The sequence below is a fragment of the Capricornis sumatraensis genome, chromosome 1 (genome assembly GCF_032405125.1).
Source record: "Capricornis sumatraensis isolate serow.1 chromosome 1, serow.2, whole genome shotgun sequence".
Classification (NCBI taxonomy): Eukaryota; Metazoa; Chordata; class Mammalia; order Artiodactyla; family Bovidae; genus Capricornis; species Capricornis sumatraensis.
This window is the reverse complement of record NC_091069.1, coordinates 3645345-3662715: the sequence shown is the minus strand read 5'-3', so window position 1 is coordinate 3662715 and position 17371 is coordinate 3645345. Positions and strand designations below refer to the sequence as shown.

General features: G+C 63.2%; 2 protein-coding genes across 2 annotated transcripts in view; one reads left to right on the top strand and one right to left on the bottom strand.

The window, feature by feature from the left end:
• Positions 1-225: 225 nt before the first annotated feature.
• Positions 226-4261, bottom strand: SOHLH1 (spermatogenesis and oogenesis specific basic helix-loop-helix 1). Its single transcript, XM_068977415.1, has 8 exons — positions 4256-4261; positions 3765-3952; positions 3188-3335; positions 2614-2732; positions 2429-2526; positions 1549-1735; positions 1026-1096; positions 226-446 (listed from the first exon to the last, which is right to left on the bottom strand). The coding sequence occupies exons 1-8, from the start codon at positions 4259-4261 to the stop codon at positions 226-228; spliced, it is 1038 nt and encodes a 345-aa protein (XP_068833516.1).
• A 3806-nt stretch (positions 4262-8067) lies between these two features.
• KCNT1 (potassium sodium-activated channel subfamily T member 1) overlaps positions 8068-17371 on the top strand; it is a 71365-nt gene continuing 62061 nt past the window's right edge. Inside the window, exon 1 of the mRNA XM_068963808.1 lies at positions 8068-8177. Coding sequence (XP_068819909.1) covers positions 8068-8177 — 110 coding nt within the window. The remainder of the gene's footprint in view (positions 8178-17371) is intronic.

The window sequence follows — 17371 nt, the reverse complement described above, 5'->3', positions numbered from 1 at the left end:
GCGCCTGCACTATGAACGGAACCAGTGCCATCTGCCCAGTGAATCGCGTTAATTGCACAAAAGCCACACAAGTTTTGCTTCCTCCAGGAAAATCGCTCTCCTCTTTAATACTCAGCCTCCACTCCCCACGGCCCCACCAGCCTTCACTGGAATTAGACCACAGCTGCAGCCAAAACCCAGAATAAAACCCCGCTGGAGTGTGTGGCACGTGCTGCCCAAAAGGTCTCAGCAGGCGAAGAAGTCGGGGAAGATGCTGTCCACCTCATCCCGGAGGACCGGGCTGGGGCAGCTCCCATCCGAGCCCCACGGCTCCAGGGGCCCATCCGGGGGCTCCTCCTGGGGGCTAGACTTGGGGTCTCCCAGGAAGCCCGGCTCGAGCCTGTCCAGCGGGCTGTTCCTGGCGGCCACCCGAGAAGGGGCGCTGCTGCCTCTGCCCTCCAGGGACCCTGGAAGCAGATGGGACACGTCAGCAGAGCAGACAAGGAACCCAGGACCCAGGGTGGGCAGGGTAGGGTCAGCGTAGAGGAGATGACAACCCTTCCCCCCTCCAATCTGTCCCACCCCACCAAGCCCCTGCTCATCTTCAGAAGGGCCTCCGACCAGGTGGGTGGGCCCACTCCTGCCGGCCCTGCTCGAGACCCCTGGGAGGGCCAGACCAGGGAGGTGCACCCCGTCCACGCCAGGTCTTGCACACGCTCGACTCACCCCGCATCCACGTGCCTATATGGGCACGGGTTCTCGGGGGAAAGCTCCAAAGCCGACTCGCAGCCACCAACACCCAGCAATCACACACTCTCACCCGCAGATGCCCACCCACCAACAAGCACACACCTCACCTGCCATCCCCACCCTTGACCCAGTGGTCCCCAAAAACACTGGCAGAGAAGAGAACGAGAACCCAGATGCAGACACTGGAACCTTGGCGTCACTCAGCAAGCTGGGGCCCATCTCCCCACAGTCCCAGCCCTGCCTGAGGACCAACCCAGGACCCAGGTCGGGGGCAGTAGGGGAGGTGGTCCACTCACCCAGCCACCAGTCGGGACCAGGGGTCAGCAGAAAGGACGCGCCATCTGCCACATCACATCCCGACACAGACCTGGACGGGACGAGAAGGAAGCCCCACCCCAATCGTCCCAGGTGGACCCTGGGCCTTGCACCTCGAGAGGAGGGCATGGGCCCTGAAAGGCAGCTTACTGACAGGCTCCTCCCTCCCACCGGACCCTGCCCACCCATCCACCCAGCCCGCTGCCAGCTCCTCTCCAGCCCCCCAAGAGCTCTCAGCCCACGCCCCAGCTGGTGGAACTCACAAAACACAAACTCATTTACCATCAGCCAAAACAGACGACAATTAGGGAGACAGGAGTGTTTCCTGACACACACATACACACAGACTACAAAGCCACATGGCAAAGTCTGGCCATCCGGGCAGACAGCGAGGACGGGACAGGCAGAGACCTCCTAGGCAGCGAGTCTGGGCAGCTGGGGGCCAGGGTTGGGGGCGCTGGGAGGAGGCCTTGGCAGCTTGCGCACATGTGGCCGGGCACCTACCTGGAGTCTGGCATCAGGGTCTTGTCGGCCCCCGTAGTGGGGGGCCCCGCCTGGCCCAGGCAGCTCCGAGGCTCCTCACTCACCAGCGGGGAAGGGGGCTGCTGCGAGCGGACTGGCCACAGCGGGGATGGCCTCAGGACCTTGGGGGGTCTTGGGCCTGGGGACTGGGGGACGAGGCTGGGCGACTCTACGAGGGAAGCAAGGAGTGGGTCAGGCAGAGGGACCACCCCCCAAAGACCGCAGCCCCTGCCCATTGCATCCTGCGCAGGGAACACGTGAGACTCGGGAACAAGGTGCCAACAAGCAACCAGGAGAAGGCAAGAGTTCAGAGCTGAAGCACCCGACCTGTGGGGCCAGCGAGGCTGCCTGCAGGGTGTGGCCGCTCAGCCTCAGGCCACACAGGTGGGGCTCAGACCCCAGGACCCTCACGCCCCACCGCCTCCTCTATCTCCAGGACCCCTACCTACCCTGCTGTGTAACCCCTCCACCCCAACGCCCCGTGTGCGGCTCTCAGCTTTCCCTGGAGGCTCAGCTCTGCTTGGAGAAGAAAACGGTAACCCACTCCAGTATTCTCGTCTGGAGAACCATACGGACAGAAGAGCCTGGAGGGCTACCGTCCATGGCGTCGCGAGAGTCGGACACGACTCAGCGACTAAACCACCACCAGCTCTCCTGCCGGCCCTGACCACAGCAGGAGCCCTCCCCGCCTGGGCGAGCATGCACAGTCTCGCCTCCTGCGGCACTCCAGGAGCGGCAGTCACGGTCCGGGGAGCCACCCACAGCCGGACGTCCGGCACAAGGGGGACACAGTCATCGTGGCGGCCTCATGGGCCTGGCTGGGGATGGCACGAGGGGAGGGCGGGGACCCACTCACGCTCACCAGGCAGGGCCGGCGGCCTGTCCAGCACGTCGGCCACTCCCGACAGGGCCTCACCCTCGTCCACACCCGCGGCCTCACAGCTCGGGGGGGCCTGAGGACTGCATGGTGCGCAAAGACAGAAGGAGAGCCTGAGTGGTCGCACGCACCCCCCCCCCAACAGCCCCCAGCCCCACGGGGACACTGACATCACACTGGATGTTCCCACGCTGGCGTCCGGGGCGCCTGCCGGGGCCTGGCTCGCCAGGGCCAGCTGCAGGACATCCGTCTGCCACGCAAGCCACGGCTCCTTGGAGAAAGTGAGAACCTGAGGTGGAGAAAAAGAGCAGAAACGCAACCGAAACCGTCAACCGGAAAACCCGCACGAAAGGCAGGCCCCTTGCCACCCCGCCTGGGGTCGCAGAGATCCACCCTGAGCACAGACCCTGTGCTCCGGACTCGGGGGAGGGACGCTGAAGTTGGTGCCCCCCCCGGGGGGGGGGACTTTTACCCAGGCCAGCTTTGGCACCATGGGCAAAGGCAAGGGACATAAGCGGAAACCGCAGCTCATCCCCCCGGTTCCCAGAGAAGGTGTGATACACAAATGGAGGTGTGGCTACTGGAAACAGCAGCCCTGGGTGTGCTGGGCGGGGACACCGGGAAGCCAGGCTGCCCGGTGGTCGGAGCTGCCGGGGGACAGAGGGGGACAGAGGGGGACTGGGAGGGGGGAGACGCCCATGGCTCCTCCACAGAGGGCCGACCCGGCGGTCACCGACGACTCACAGCCTGCTGCTTCCAGCCGGGCACCAGGGTGCCTGCCAGCTGGAGGAACTGCACTGCCATCTCTAGGACCGAGGCCATGTCCTCCCGACGGCCGTCAAACCGGGGCAGCAGACCCCGCAGGTGCTCACAGCTCAAGGAGATCCGCTTCCTGCTTGCAGAGAAGGGACCCCCGACTGTAGGGATGTCTGGCTTGGCCAGGAGATGAGAGGGCAGCCCCAGGAAGCCTTGAGCCCTTCAGGAACCAGGTCAGAGCACTGCCCTGGCCTCGGGGGCCCTGGACCCCAGCTGCAGGCTTAGCAGGGCATCTGCCACGCACCACCACCAAGCCTAGACCACCACCACTGCCTGGAGCCGGGACCGTCCAAAATGTACAACCTCAAGTGGTCCTGGACTTCATCTCAAAGAAAGGGCTGCACTGGCAGCCCCTGGGAGCCCTCCCAGCACGAGGGCTATATTTACCTTGAGAACACGCTACAGGGGGCCCTTACCAAACAGCTGTTTGAAATGAGGCGGCGGGCGCAGGCCTGACCTCCTCGGACCCCCGCCCCCACCACGCGGCCGCCACGACGGCCCCCACCTGCGCTCCCTCTCGCTGAGCACGTTCCGCGGCAGGTGGGCGCCGGGACCCTCCGCCACCGCAGGCGCCTTGGTCTGGCCCGAACCCTGGGCAGGGTGGTCCTCGCAGCAGAACCGGATGTTCGATGGGAAAGGGCCACTGCCGCGAGAAAAGACACGAGCGCGGGGCTCTGGGACCCCAGAAAACGCCTAGTGCCCAGAGGCGGTGATGAAGGTCTTAGAGGGGGTGGGTTCAGGACGGGGGCCTGGAACACGGCCCTGTAGGTCCTGCCTCTCGGCACCCCTCCCACTCCCCCCCGCCAACCCTCAAGGACCCGGGGGTCAGGGTGGGCCCCAAGCGGGCCCTGCTGGGTGGGGCTAGGACTCAGTTTCATTTCAATTGGAAAGAAGAGCCGGGCCCGGACCACCGCCCGCCCCCCCACCCCCCCCCGAGCATCCCTGGGCACGGGCGTCCCAGATGACCCCCTCCAGAAACCGCGCCCCAGTTCTCACCTGCATCCCCGGGAAACTCGCGGAACCCCAGCGCGGGGCTCAGGAGCCCCGGACGCCATGAGCGCGCGCGCAGCTGCGGAAGAGCGCCGCCAGGCCCCGGCCCCGGCCACTTGCGCCCCGCCCCACGCACGCCGTCCTCCCAGCCCCGCCCCCTCACGTGCGTTCTACCCGCCCCCACGTGCTTCTCGCCCGGAGGGAGCCTGCCCCGCCCCCGCGTGCTCTGCGCCCCCGCTGCCCCGCTGCCCCGCTTCTGTGCCCCTTCCTGCCGTGAGGGCCCTCTGTTGGAGAAATTGCCAGAAAGGCACGCCTGGGTCAGTGCCCAGGCTGGACAGTCCTTCCCCACCGCTTCCGGCTGGGCAGCCAAGCTTCCCACTGGAGCGGGGGTCTCCTCTCACCTGCCCACTGCAGGCACCCCCGGGTGCCAGTCCCGAACTGGGGTGCTCCCCTGAAGGATCTCACAACTGAGGGTGGGGGGCAGGGGGCAGGGGGCGAGGACTGAGGGTAGAGGGAGGGGCTGGACGGCGTCCATCAGGGCGAGGACCAAACTGGGCAAAGCTTCCCAGGGAAGGAGCCCAGCCCGGAGTTCCGGACGTGGGTCCCGTGGGCAGGGAGGACCGCCTCTGTGGCAGGAAGCACTGGTCTTACCTGAGAGCGGAGGAGGGAACTACAAGGCCAGGGGGATTAGAGGAAGGTTTTAGGGTCCTTGTGGGCCCCCGTGGGGGCAGGGATGAGAGGCTGGGGGAGCTACATGCAAGAGGAGCCGGGAGGCTGGTCAGCAGAGATCGCGGGACTTTGGCTGGTTAAGGATGGGCAGAGAGCCTTCACCCGCCTCTGAGGGCCTGCAGGTCCAGGGTTCACAGGTGTCTCTACCCCAAATCTCATCCTTGTCCAGGGTATTCTGCCTAAGCCAGTGCCACCACCGACCTAGGAGCCAGGGGCATCCCCACACCTCCCATGCCTGCCTCTGATCCCACCCACCCTCTCTGCCCTCCCTAGCTTCCGGCTTGCTGGAATGCTGGCTGGCCTTCCTGCCCCTTCCACCCAGGCTGTGGCCCACCCGCCTGCCCTCCACCTGCCCTCCGGCTTTCCTGCCCTGACAGGGGCCTTGGCTCAGGCCTCGCTGCACGGAGCCGCTGTCTCTAGCAGGTTGGTGTGGGCAAACCTCCCTTTGCCCACTCCTGACACGCAAGTGTGAGTGGCCGGGTCTCCAGGCCTGTGCTCCTCTCGCTGGATCTCCGGGGGCCGGGCCAGTGCTGGGCGTGCAGCCCACCAAGTCCGGTGGAGGGATGATGGAAGGAGGGAGGGAGGGGAAAGTGGAGATGCCGCCTCTTTCAAGGAGGCGGGCCTGTAGCAGGAGAAGAGAATACTAAGTCCTTATTTCAGTCGGGAGGACATCAGAGCTCATGCTGAAGGGGGCTGCTGGGGGCGTGCGGGGCCCTTCCTGGGGGAGGCCATGGTCGGGGAGACCTCATCTCCCAGGAGGGGAAGCAGAAGGGAGCTGGGGCAGGTGTCCCTGCGGTGGGTGGAGTCCACCCCAGGTGCTCGTCCTGGGACAGGGCCAGGGGCCAGAGCAGAGCCTCTGTCCCAGGAAAGCGAGAAACCTGTCTGCAACTGAGGAGGGGCTGGGGGCTGCAGGAGGGCGTCCTCAGGCGGGACTGTGGACCGTGGGGACACCCGGAGGTGGCTGAAATGTGGCCCTGGGAGGTCCTGAGAGGTCCTGAGAGCTGATGGCTTGGGCCTGTCTCTCCAGCCCTGCTCAGCTCCACGGCCTGAAGGCAGCACGGAGGAGGGGCCGGCCAGCACAGGCCAGGCCACAGGTCAGACGCTGGAGGACAGGCGGGGGCCATGACCCAGGGCCTGCGGTGTTGAACCGTGCAGGAGAAGAGGGGGGAGCCCCGAGGCCAGGGCCTGGGACAAAGAGGGCGCTGGGCAGGGGACCCAAGTCACAGTCGAGGGCTATGCTAAGAAGGTGGGTGGGCCTGACGTCAAGTCTGGGAGCAGGGAGAGCCCAAGAAAGGCTGGGGATGGTCAGTTCTGCTAGCACCTAGGGCCCGGCGTTTATGGGAGGTGTAAGGAGAAGCCAGGCTCCATGCTCTGGGAGGGTTCCCGGTGCCCAAGGGAGGGTGGTGCTGGAGTGGACCCCGCAGAGAATATTGGCTGCGAGTGTGCAGGGACCCCTGAGGGAGTGCTGGGGCAAGTGGGCTCCCTGCTCCTGGCTGGGGAGGGATGGACTGGCCAGTGTTTTGGGGCTTGGCTCCTCCATGGCAGAGCGAAGCCGTGTTTTGTTTCCCTTGATGTCAGGAATGTTACCAGACTTATCTGTTTCCCATCACTGACAGAGCAGGCCAGTCATCTCATTGACCAACCAGCAGGGCACCTCCAAGGGGTCTGTAAGATGGACACACACTGCTGTGAGTCCTGCTGAGGCGGGGCAGGGGTGGGTGGGACCACTCAGGAGGGAGCAGGGAAAGCCCCCAGGGTGCAAGACTGCTGGTAAGCCGGCTGGGGGTGCACGCTGCCCTCCCGAGGACTTTGGGGCGATCCATGCCTTCACCAAGTGCCCCCTCCAGGAGAAGCATGGTGTTAAGCTTGCCATCTCCTGGGAGTAAACAGATGGGGTCTCAGGAGCAACGCAAGCATCAGGACCACAAAGTACCTGCCATGCACCCTCCCAGTCAGCGGGTCCAGCCCTGCCCTGGCAGCCCCTGCCCTGACCGCCCCAGGGTGGGGAGTGGGTTGGTGCCCGGGGCCTTGAGAAGAGCTGCCCGGGTGGTGCTGGCTCAGTGGCCCCTGCCCCATCTGGCGCCCCAGCCCCTCGCCCTCTTTTCAGAGGCCGCTCTCTTGCTCCTCTGTCTGTCTTTGCTTCTCTCTGTCTTCTTTCTGTCTTTGCCATGCTCCCGGCTCACTGAGGGTCAGGACAGACCAGGGGCTGTACCTGCAGGACTCTGCATGGGGTTGGGGAGAACCCTGAGCTAGGATGTCCGTGTTAGCCTGTGGCGGGTGTCACCAGTCAATCCCTTTGCTTCCTGAGCCTTTTCCCTTGGGTGGTAGAGCTGCAGCAGGGTGCGGCCCGGCCTCTCTGCCTGTTTGCAAGATGCTCGGGGTGGGGCTGGGGCTCACGGCGGAGGCCCCGGTGGGGTGGGTGGCGGGGGGCACTCACTCCCGCCTCCAGCTTTCTGACCTCCCTTCCCTCTCCAGGACCAGGGGCCTCCCAGGGGTGAGGCCGATGCGGATGGACACACGGGGTGTGTGTGCCGGTGCCCCGGTAGGAGTGACCGGTGCTGTGGGGGGTGGGGGAGCGGGGGCGAGTGGCACAGGAGAGTTGGGGGCGGGTCAGATGCTGACCGGCCGCCCCTCCCACCCCAGAGGCGGGCAGGGCCAGCAGCACAGGCACCCTCACCCATGAAGCGCAGAGGCCTCCAGCCCCCTGGGAGGGCCTCCACTGTGGAACCCTGCCCCCAGAGGGGTGGTGGTCTTTGGGGTTTGGGGGTTTTATTTTTGAGCATTTGAAGAGCCTGTGCCCCGGGTCTCAGGATTACGCGGGACCTGGGAGGCTGGTCTGCAGGTGGGACGGAAAGGGACCACCTCCCCGTCCCTCGCGCGGTTCCCAGCGTGGCCGGCAGGGGGCGCGCCCGCACCGGCGCCGAAACCATCCCTGGAACAGGATTTTTTTTCTTTTTTTTTTTTTCCCACCCCCACCGAAATCAGAGAAGTGTTTCAGGGCACAGCGCTGGGAGGGGGGTGGAGGGGAAGAAGTCTCCCGTCGCTCCCGGTGTGTCCCTTGCCTCTCAGTCGCAGCCGCCGCCAGCCCAATGCCGCTTCCTGACGGGGTGCACAGTCCAGGGGATGTCTACAGTGGGGCGCAAGGCGGGGGCCACACCAACCGGACCTTCGTGTTTGACGACGGCCAGTGCGCCCCCAGGTACGGTCTGCCGGGCCCCCCCACCCCCCATAAGAAGGGACCCCGGATGGAGTTCATGCCACCCTCCCAGGACCCCTCATCCTCAAAATTCCCACTTCCCTAGGCTGCCTGCCCCCCACCCCCATCCTTCCCCCCCCGCCCCCATCCTTTCCCCCCACCACCGTGAGCTTATGTCCCCACTGAGCTGGAGAGCGCGGGGGAGAGGGCTGCCTCTCGAGGCCGGGTGGCAGCATGCTGGGCACTTACACTCAGATCACCAGCAGGTGCCCAGACTGCTGTCTGTCTGTCTGCACCCTTGATGGAAGGTGGCCACAGTGTGGCCAGGCTTACATACATCTCCCAGGCACCAGGAGGTGCAGATGCTGCAGGCAGGAAGCTCGGATGCCCTCTGTGCCAGAGGGGCCGGGCACTGTGCTGGCCTCCCAGCCCCCTCTCTGCTCTGGCCTGGGGGAGGAGCCTGTGGGACGACCTGGCCAGGGCCAGCGAGGCGCTGGGAGGGAGTGGGGTTCCCCCGCTTCCCAGGGGCAGCTCCTCCTAGGAAGAGCCCTGTGTGGGGCGTGGGGTGTGGGGTGCAGGCGGGCTGTCAGATGAAGGGCAGGGGTGCTGGGTCTGGTCCCGTGGTGCTCGCCGGCCGGTTACTTCTGTGTCCACGTGTGAGGAGAGGGCCGACTAGCAAGGCCTTCCAGGTGGCCGGGAGGTGACCTTCCCGGTATGTCCACAGTGCCACGTGGCTCCTGGTGACCAGCACCAAGGGCACAGCGCAGGCAGGGGCCCCGGAAGGGCAGAGCAGTGACCATCCCAAGGGGGTTCGCCCAGGGCCCTGTCCTTGGGCCTCCCCCAACCCCACCAGCCCCCAGAGGGTCGGCACACACAGACACTCCTCACCCTCGGCCAGGAGCCAGACTCCAGGTCAGGCACAGCCACTGCCCGGTGCAAGCCTCCCCAGATCGGCAGCACCCCGGCCTCTGGTCCCACTCGGTCCACCGTTCTAAGGCCAGAGAAGAGGTGGACACCTGGTTCAAGGCCATTTCCTGTGGGACTCAGTTTCCCCGCTTGTCAAGTAAGGAATGGAGCGGATGACCTTGAAGGGAGGGCCGTGTGTGCTGAGTGACCAGGGTCGGGAGGGGAGGCTTCTGGCCGCATGTCCAGGGTCAGGGTGGTCCCTTGGCAGGGGCGGCGCCAGCCTGGCACCTGTGGGGTCCTGGAGCATAGCCTGGGGCAAGTGTTCTGAGAGCAGGCTGCCCAGTAGTGTCCTTGGGAAGCAAAATTAACTCCACAAAGTAGGCACAGTCTGGACCTCCCCTGGGTCACTCCGAGGGTCAACCAGGTAACATCCATCAGGCGCAGAGTAGGTGACCCCAAGATGGGGTCTTGCACCATCACGGTCTGACTGCCCCTCTGCCCGTCTCCCTGCTCGGAAGGGTGTCACCCATCTTCCTGGTGACCCATGTCCCGGTCCTCCCGCTGTACTGGACGGCCTGCCCCAGACGGAGGCGAGGGCTCTGTATCCTGAGGTCTAGGCTGGGTGGGCTCAATCCCCCGGATGCCTCCATCTCCCCCCGGACAGTGCCCTCCCCCTGGCCGGAGCTGCCTCTGTCCCTGCAGGATTCCCAGTTGTGCTGCAGGCGTCTGGGGTGGCTGCCAGGGTCGAGGGCACATCAGGCAGGCCAGGTGGGAGCCCCCCCAGGAAGGTCAGGAAGGGTGAGGAGGAAATCTGGCTGGGCTGCGGTGGGGCCTGTGCCCAAGGCCAGCAGCTCAGGGAGACGGGCTTCAGGTCCGAGAGGAGGTGGGGGAGGGTGCAGGTGGGGAGGGTGGGGCCTTCCACCCCCATCTGACCCCCAGCCCTGCCTGGTCCCCGGGCTGCCCCCAGGCTGTGAGGCCTGGCATGGGGGTTCCCAGGAGGACTCCAGGCTGCAGAAGTCTTGGCCCTGGTGCCTGGTTCCCTGTCTGAACCCCGGGGCCTCCCCTCTGTGCCCAGGGGTCCCTTGCCCCTGGCTGTCCCCCGTGGTCACTGGGCACTGTCCTTCGGGCCCTGCTCCGTCCCCAGGTCCTAACATCTCTGCCCTGCAAGTGGGAGAGGGCGTGGCTGGGGCACCCCCAGCTGCCCCAGAGGTGATCCCCTCTTGCCAGTGGCCTTAGGGCGCTGCTTGCATCTAGGTTCCAGTCTCTGTGTGTGCCACCCGTGTCCTTATGCTCAGCTCTACCCACCGTCCATGTGGGTGTCCCAGCCTGTCTGAGAGGCTGACTAACCCCGAGTTACCCTGGCACGGCAAGGGTCAAGCATTGTTAGCACAACTTCCCCTCTCCTTGGAGGGTTTCCTGACTGAACTCCCCCCGCCCCGGGGCCAAGGGCACGTGCCCCTGATGCAGAGGGCACGGATCCAGGGCTGGCATCCCGCCAGGGTCCATGTCTGGCTGGACATCCGGGCCAGCCCTCCAGGCCCATATTAGGGAGCCGTGCCTGCAGGGCAGCAGGAAGTGGCCGAGATTCTGTGGGAAAAGGTTCACAAGGCCTGAGGTCCAACCCAGCCCTGTCCAGCCAGAGAGCCGGCTTCCTGGGGAACTCGGGGGTCTGCCTTTGGCCACAGCTCGGGTGGGCAGAGGTGAGTGAGAAGGGGTTTGGGGGCGGTGCCTGCACAGGACTCTGCTTGTGTCCAGGTACGGGTCTGTGGGTGTCATCGTGTCCTCATGCCTGGCTCTGACCACTGTCCACGTGGGTGTCCCGGCCTGTGTGATGGGTGTCCCAGCCTGTCTGAAAGTGAAAGTCACTTAGTTGTGTCCGACTCTTTGTGAGCCCATGGACTATGCACTCCATGGAATTGTCTAGGCCAAAACACAAGTGGGTAGCCTTTCCGTTCTCCAGGTCATCTTGCCGACCCAGGAATCGAACCAGGGTCTCCTGCATTGCAGGCGGATTCTTTACCAACTGAGCTACCGGGGAGGCCAGTCTGAGAGTCTGACTAACCCTGAGTTACTCTGCGCGCCGGGAGTCCAGCCTTGTTAGCACAACTTGCCCTCTTCTCAGAAGGTCTCGTGACTGAGCTGTGACCTCTCCCCTGAGGTTTCTCATTCCATCTCCATGGCCATGGGGCTTCGCCGGCCGTTCCCGGGTGCGTGGAGTCTCTGAGTGGAGCCTGCAGACAGTGCGGCCCAGGAGCAGTGCCTGATGACACGGGTGTTTTTAAAGGAGTCGAGGGGGCTCTCCCAGGCTGTGTGCTCGGGTGGGCCCGCCACGTTTGCCAAAACCTCTTCCTCCTGCAGAGCCAGGGAATGGGCTGGTCTGGCCTGTACCAGCCGCCGGCAAGTTCAAACTTGAGATGGAAGGCCCACTCCGGACTGCGGTGCCTGAAAAGGCCTGTCCCAGGAGGTTTGCTCTGTGCTTTGGACTTCCCACAGAGGGGCGTGTTCCCAGGTCCCCCCTTCAGTCTCTCTGGCTGTGGTCAGCTTGTTCTTTATGGGCGGTGAGGCCCGGAAGCCACCCTGCGGCGCCAGCCTTGCGGGCCTGGCTGCTGCCTGCAAGTTGACAATGACGTGACTAGAAGCCCCGCTCCTGCCTCCACCCCGGGACAGGCCCTGCCTGGGCCTTGAGCCGCCTTCACAGAGACCCGGATTCCGGGCCAGAGGCCGCTGCTGGACGCCTCTTGGCAGGTGTCTGATCTTGGGAAGAGCTCAGAGTCTCAAACCAGAGGAAGAGGCCCCGGGTGCCAGGTGAACGCAGAATTTAACCCCGTCTGGCGGACACGGGAGCCCCTAGGTTGTGGGGAGGGGGAGCCCTGACACGTTGGCAGGTTGGAGGAGGGGGGCACGGAAGCCAGCAGAGATCAGATTCTCAGGGACTCGGGGCTCTAAGGAGAGGCCCCTGTGGGTATGAGGTGTCCCCTGTGGGCAGGGTGTCCCCATCTGGACCCCCAGATGAGGCCCGGGCACCCCTGCAGGCCGTGCCAGCCGTGGGGACTAGGGCTCAGCAGGAATACAGTGGTGCCTCCTGCGGCCATGGGAACGGGGCAGGCAGGGCAGCTTTCCACCTCCAGGTGGACCCCGGCCACTCAGCCCAGGCCTCTGTGATGCCCCCAGCATCCACCCCACCAGCAGCCACCCTACGTCCAGCCAGGGGATGGGCAGCCAGATGGTGAGTGCTGGGCCTGCGACCTGGATGTGCACACACTGCCTGGCACAGAGGGGCCTGGACATGCTGCGACCACTCTGGGGACTTGCAGGAGGGCCCTCCCCAGAGGCAGGCCCCAGTCCAGGTGGGCGGCTAAGCGGGGTGAGTGCTGCAGTCCCCGTGGTTTCTGCTTCTCAGTGTCCTGGGGGTGGGCCCAAGGCTTGGGGAAGGCCAGGGAGCAGGGAGGTGATGGACGCGCCCGAGGCCCCGCATCCGCAGGGATGCCAGGCCCCTCCTCCTGTCCCCTGGGCTTGCTTGGTGCACGGGAGAAGCTGCTAGGAGGAGTCTCTTTGGCGGCTCTGGAGCTTGAACTCGGCTCAGTGATGCGTTCTGAGCTTTCAACTTTGGATTCTGATGCCCCTCGGAGTGGCTGGTGAGCAGCCATCGTCAGCGTTGACTCGAAGACCCCTCCCCTAGTGAGAGGGTGGATATTTCCCAGAGGCCGCCCCCATCCCCCGACAACCACCACTACCTGCTGGGCAGCTTGAGCAGCTCTGGCTTTTTAATTACAGGACAGAGGAAGCACTTAGCTTTTCTGTCGCGGTCAGCAGAGAGTGGCGGCGGCTTTCTGCTTCCCTGGGCACTGAGCCCAGCGCTCAGCTGCTCTCCACCCCCCTGGTGGTGCTGCAGGGTCTGAGGACTCTCCTGGGTGCTGGGCAGTGTGAACGCCTGTGTGTCCGTGTGGACGCGTGTGGGTACACACACCTGTGTGTGTCCGTGTGGACACGTGTGTGTACACACACCTGTGTGTCTGTGTGGATGCATGTGTGTACACACACCTGTGTGTGTCCGTGTGGACTCATGTGTGTACACCTGTGTGTCCGTGTGGACGCGTGTGTGTACACACACCTGTGTGTGTCCGTGTGGACACGTGTGTGTACACACACCTGTGTGTCTGTGTGGATGCATGTGTGTACACACACCTGTGTGTGTCCGTGTGGACTCATGTGTGTACACCTGTGTGTCCGTGTGGACGCGTGTGTGTACACACACCTGTATGTGTCCGTGTGGATGTGTGTGTGTACACACACCTGTGTGTCCATGTGGATGCGTGTGTGTACACACACCTGTGTGTCTGTGTGGATGCGTGTGTGTACACACACCTGTGTGTGTCCATGTGGATGCATGTGTGTACACCTGTGTGTCCGTGTGGACGCGTGTGTGTGTGTCCATGTGGACGTGTGTGTCTGTGTGGATGTGTGTGGGTACACACACCTATATGTGTCTGTGTGGACGCATGTGTCTGTGTGGACACATGTGTGTACACACACCTGTGTGTCCGTGTGGACGCATGTGGGTACACACACCCGTGTCTGTGGGACGCGTGTGTCCATGTGGACGCGTGTGTGTACACACACCTGTGTGTCCATGTGGACGCATGTGGGTACACACACCCGTGTCTGTGGGACGCGTGTGTCCATGTGGACGCGTGTGTGTACACACACCTGTGTGTCCATGTGGACGCATGTGGGTACACACACCCGTGTGTGTCCTTGGGACGCATGTGTCCGTGTGGACGCGTGTGTGTACACCTGTGTGTGTCCATGTGGACGCGTGTATGTACACACACCTGTGTATCCATGTGGACGCGTGTGGGTACACACACCTGTGTGTGTCCGTGTGGACGCATGTGTCCTTGTGGACGCGTGTGGGTACACACACCTGTGTGTGTCCGTGTGGACCCGTGTGTGTACACACACCTGTGTGTGTCCATGTGGACGCGTGTGTGTACACACACCTGTGTGTGTCCGTGTGGACGCGTGTGTGTACACACCTGTGTGTGTCCGTGTGGACCCGTGTGTGTACACACACCTGTGTGTGTCCGTGTGGACGCGTGTGGGTACACTTGTGTGTGCGTGTGCACGTTGTGCGTTCACCTGCACATCTGCGTGCACACACCGGTCCATGCACACCTGTGCACAGGCACACATCCGCCCCCTCTGTCGGTCATGGCTCTCCAGTGTTGAAGGATGCATCTTAGAAGAAGGACCACATCCTCGAGTCAATGGGGCATGCGTCAGTCACTGGGTTGACTTGAGCATTCCAAGCCGTCTGGACTCCTGCCTAGAGGAGCCTGGCTGGGAGGGACGTTGTCCCAGGAGGTCGTGTGCCCCTCCTCCCCAGAGACCCGCCCGGGGCTGCGGCTCCAGCCCAGTGACATGTAGGGGAGGCAGGTGGCCCCCAGCTTTTCTCATGTCCAGTAACTTGCGTCCCGCTCAGTGTGTCTCCTGGTGCAGCACCAAGGATGAGACGCGGGCCTGAATCCCCCCCAGCCCCAGCTCCCTGGAACTGCCCCCATGTGGTAAGGACGGCCTACACACCTGGTGTGAGCCAGGCCTGCAGAGAAAGCCTGTCTCCCTGGGGTTCTCTTGGAGTGGATTGTGTTCACAGGGCGGTATGTCCTCCATCGCGAATGTCCGGGCTGCCCACGGTGTCGTCGTGAGGCGGGTGGGGGCCCAGTGTCCCCAGTGTGGGTGAAGGTCCCGGGTGGAGGCTTGGAGTTGGAGAGGCCCCCCGGCCCTGTTATGATGCTCGCTGGTCTGTCTCCTGGTGACCAGGGGGGCAGGAAGCCCGTCACGTGTGTGGCGCTGGACTCCTGTGTCCCCTCCTGAGTGGCCACCTCTCCGTCCTTGGCCTCCTCTTGCCCGTCTGTCTCCTGGGTGACTTCCGGGCACCCGTGCGCTGACCTGATTTCTGTCGCTGCTCTTCCTTGTCATCCTTTCTTTAAACGGCAGCGTCTTGTTCCCACATGGAAGCATTTGTGTGCCTGTTCTGCTAAACGATAGGCCTTCTCCGCCGCAGACATCTCTGCTCTGTGTCCTCTTTCGGCCTCCTCGGTTTGGGGCTGAAAAGTGGGTTTTTCCTTTTCGCTAATGGCTGGCCAGATGGCATCGCCCCTGAGGGTCTCTGGGCTCTGGGGCTGGGCCCGCCTGGATAGCTGAGTTCCTTCACTTCTCTGCATCTCCGTTTTCCCATCAGCAAAATGAGGGGACGCCAACCCCACCACCCAGAATGCTGCAAGCATCCCACGAGTGGCCCTTGTTCCAACCCCAGCCCCAAGTTGCCGCTTCCCTCCCAAGATCGCCTGCCTCTCATCCTGAATTCGCCGGCTCTGTGTCCTCTCTCGTGCCAAGCTCGAGGCAGTCCCTCTGCTGAGGCTGTAAATTAGCCCTGACAGCTGACAAGGCCCGCCCCTTCTCTGTTTTTCTCTCACACCCGTCCTGGCCGGTCTTGCATGTTTAGTCTTCAGTGTAAATCTTGGAAATGGTTTGTCAGACTCGAAATGGCTGTGTGCTGATTGACTTTGCCCCCTCGTCTGGGGAAGGGACTGTCGAGGGCTGGGAGCGCGAGCTCCTCCTGCCGTTAGACGGTGCCGGGGAATGGTGGGTGGCCTCCCCGAGCGACCCTGTAGGCTCAGGGAGAATGGGGCAGGGAACTCCCTCTCGTGATGCTGCGGCCACCTCGTTGCTCCTGCCCTCGCTTCATACATTCGGTGCTCTCTGGTTTGGCGGCCTCATTCGAAGCTCTCATTTGTTCTGATAGGTTTCAGGTGACTTTTGGGGTTTTGAGGCAAATGGGGATGCTGCTGCTGACAACAGAAAGAGCCCCCGTCTTCCTCATCCCACACCTCCCTTCGTCTCGGTGGGCACCCAGGAGACCCGTTGGGCCTGTTGCAGTGGACAGACTTGTGTTCTCCCTGGAGCAGGAATCCCCCCAGGATTCCGCTGTTGGTTTTGCTAATCAAATTAAGAACATTTCCCTCTATATCTAATTTTACTAACGGATTTGGGGTCTTAACAGATCTTTAACAGATCTGTATTTGCTCACAAAATCATATAGATTTTCTCCTTTAATTCCTTGGCGTTGTGAAGTACATCACACTCAGGTAAATCCTCCTGGATGCTGGTGGTATGGTGTCGTAGTGCCCTCCTGGATTCCGCTTACTGACAGTTTACTTAGGATTTTTGCACTTAGAGCCTTCAGGGAGGTCCCCTCATATGTATCAATACCCTGGTGTTGTCTGCACCTGACTTTGGTGATGGGATTAGGTCCGCTTAGGAAAATGAACAAAGTCACTTCTGTTTCTTTCTGTGCTTTGGCACGGTTTGGCAGTAGCAAACTTAGGCAACCACCAGGGCCTGGTGCCTTTGGTGGGAGAAGGAGGTTTCTGACCACTTTACCCTCCTCAGTCATGCTTAACTCCTTGACCACCCGGGCTGGGGGCGGGGGGCAGGATTTGGGAGGGGAGAGAAGTGGAAGTCCTGCCCCTCAGAGGGATGACCCTTGGCCACCTGTGGGTAGCGTGTGCGTGCCAAGCCACTTCAGTTGTGTCTGACTCTTTGTGACCCCATGGACTATAGCCCTCCAGGCTCCTCTGTGCATGGGATTCTCCAGGCAAGAATACTGGAGTGGGTTGCCATGCCCTGCTCCAGGGATCTTCCCAGCCTGGGGATCAAACCTGCGTCTCCTGTATCTCCTGCATTGGCAGGCGGGTTCTTTACCACTAGTATCACCTGGAAAGCCCTGGTGGTAAACAGCAGGGCTCTGGCTCAGGTGCGCCTGGCTTCCCCACCCCCGCCTCCTGGGCCTCTTCCTAGGCTGTGTGAGCCAGATGTCCTCAGCTCCTATCAGAGAGACGGGAAGTCCTGGCTGCAGGCGGGATTCTGAGGACTCCTCGCTAGGCAGTGCAGTCACAGTGCCTGGCACACGGCTTGCGTGCAGTGCTGTGGCCCAGGCTGTCTGTCCCCTGCGGCCAGAGGGTCAGGGTGCCCGAACTCATGTGCCCCAAACTGGGAGGTGACTTCCTGCTGTGTGTGTGCTGGGAGTGGGCTTCCTGTCGCCTTGGCCTCCCTGGTCAGCCTCCCAAAAGGCCCCCAAAGGGGCCTCCTAGTGAACTGGGGAGATGCGGACGGGGAGCTGGCCGTCCCAGGAACCTGACGCTTGGGGTCAGGGCCTTTGTCCACTGGAACTTGGCCAAACAACTGGCTCAGCAGCCCCAAATTAAAACCTGACATGGATTACACACACT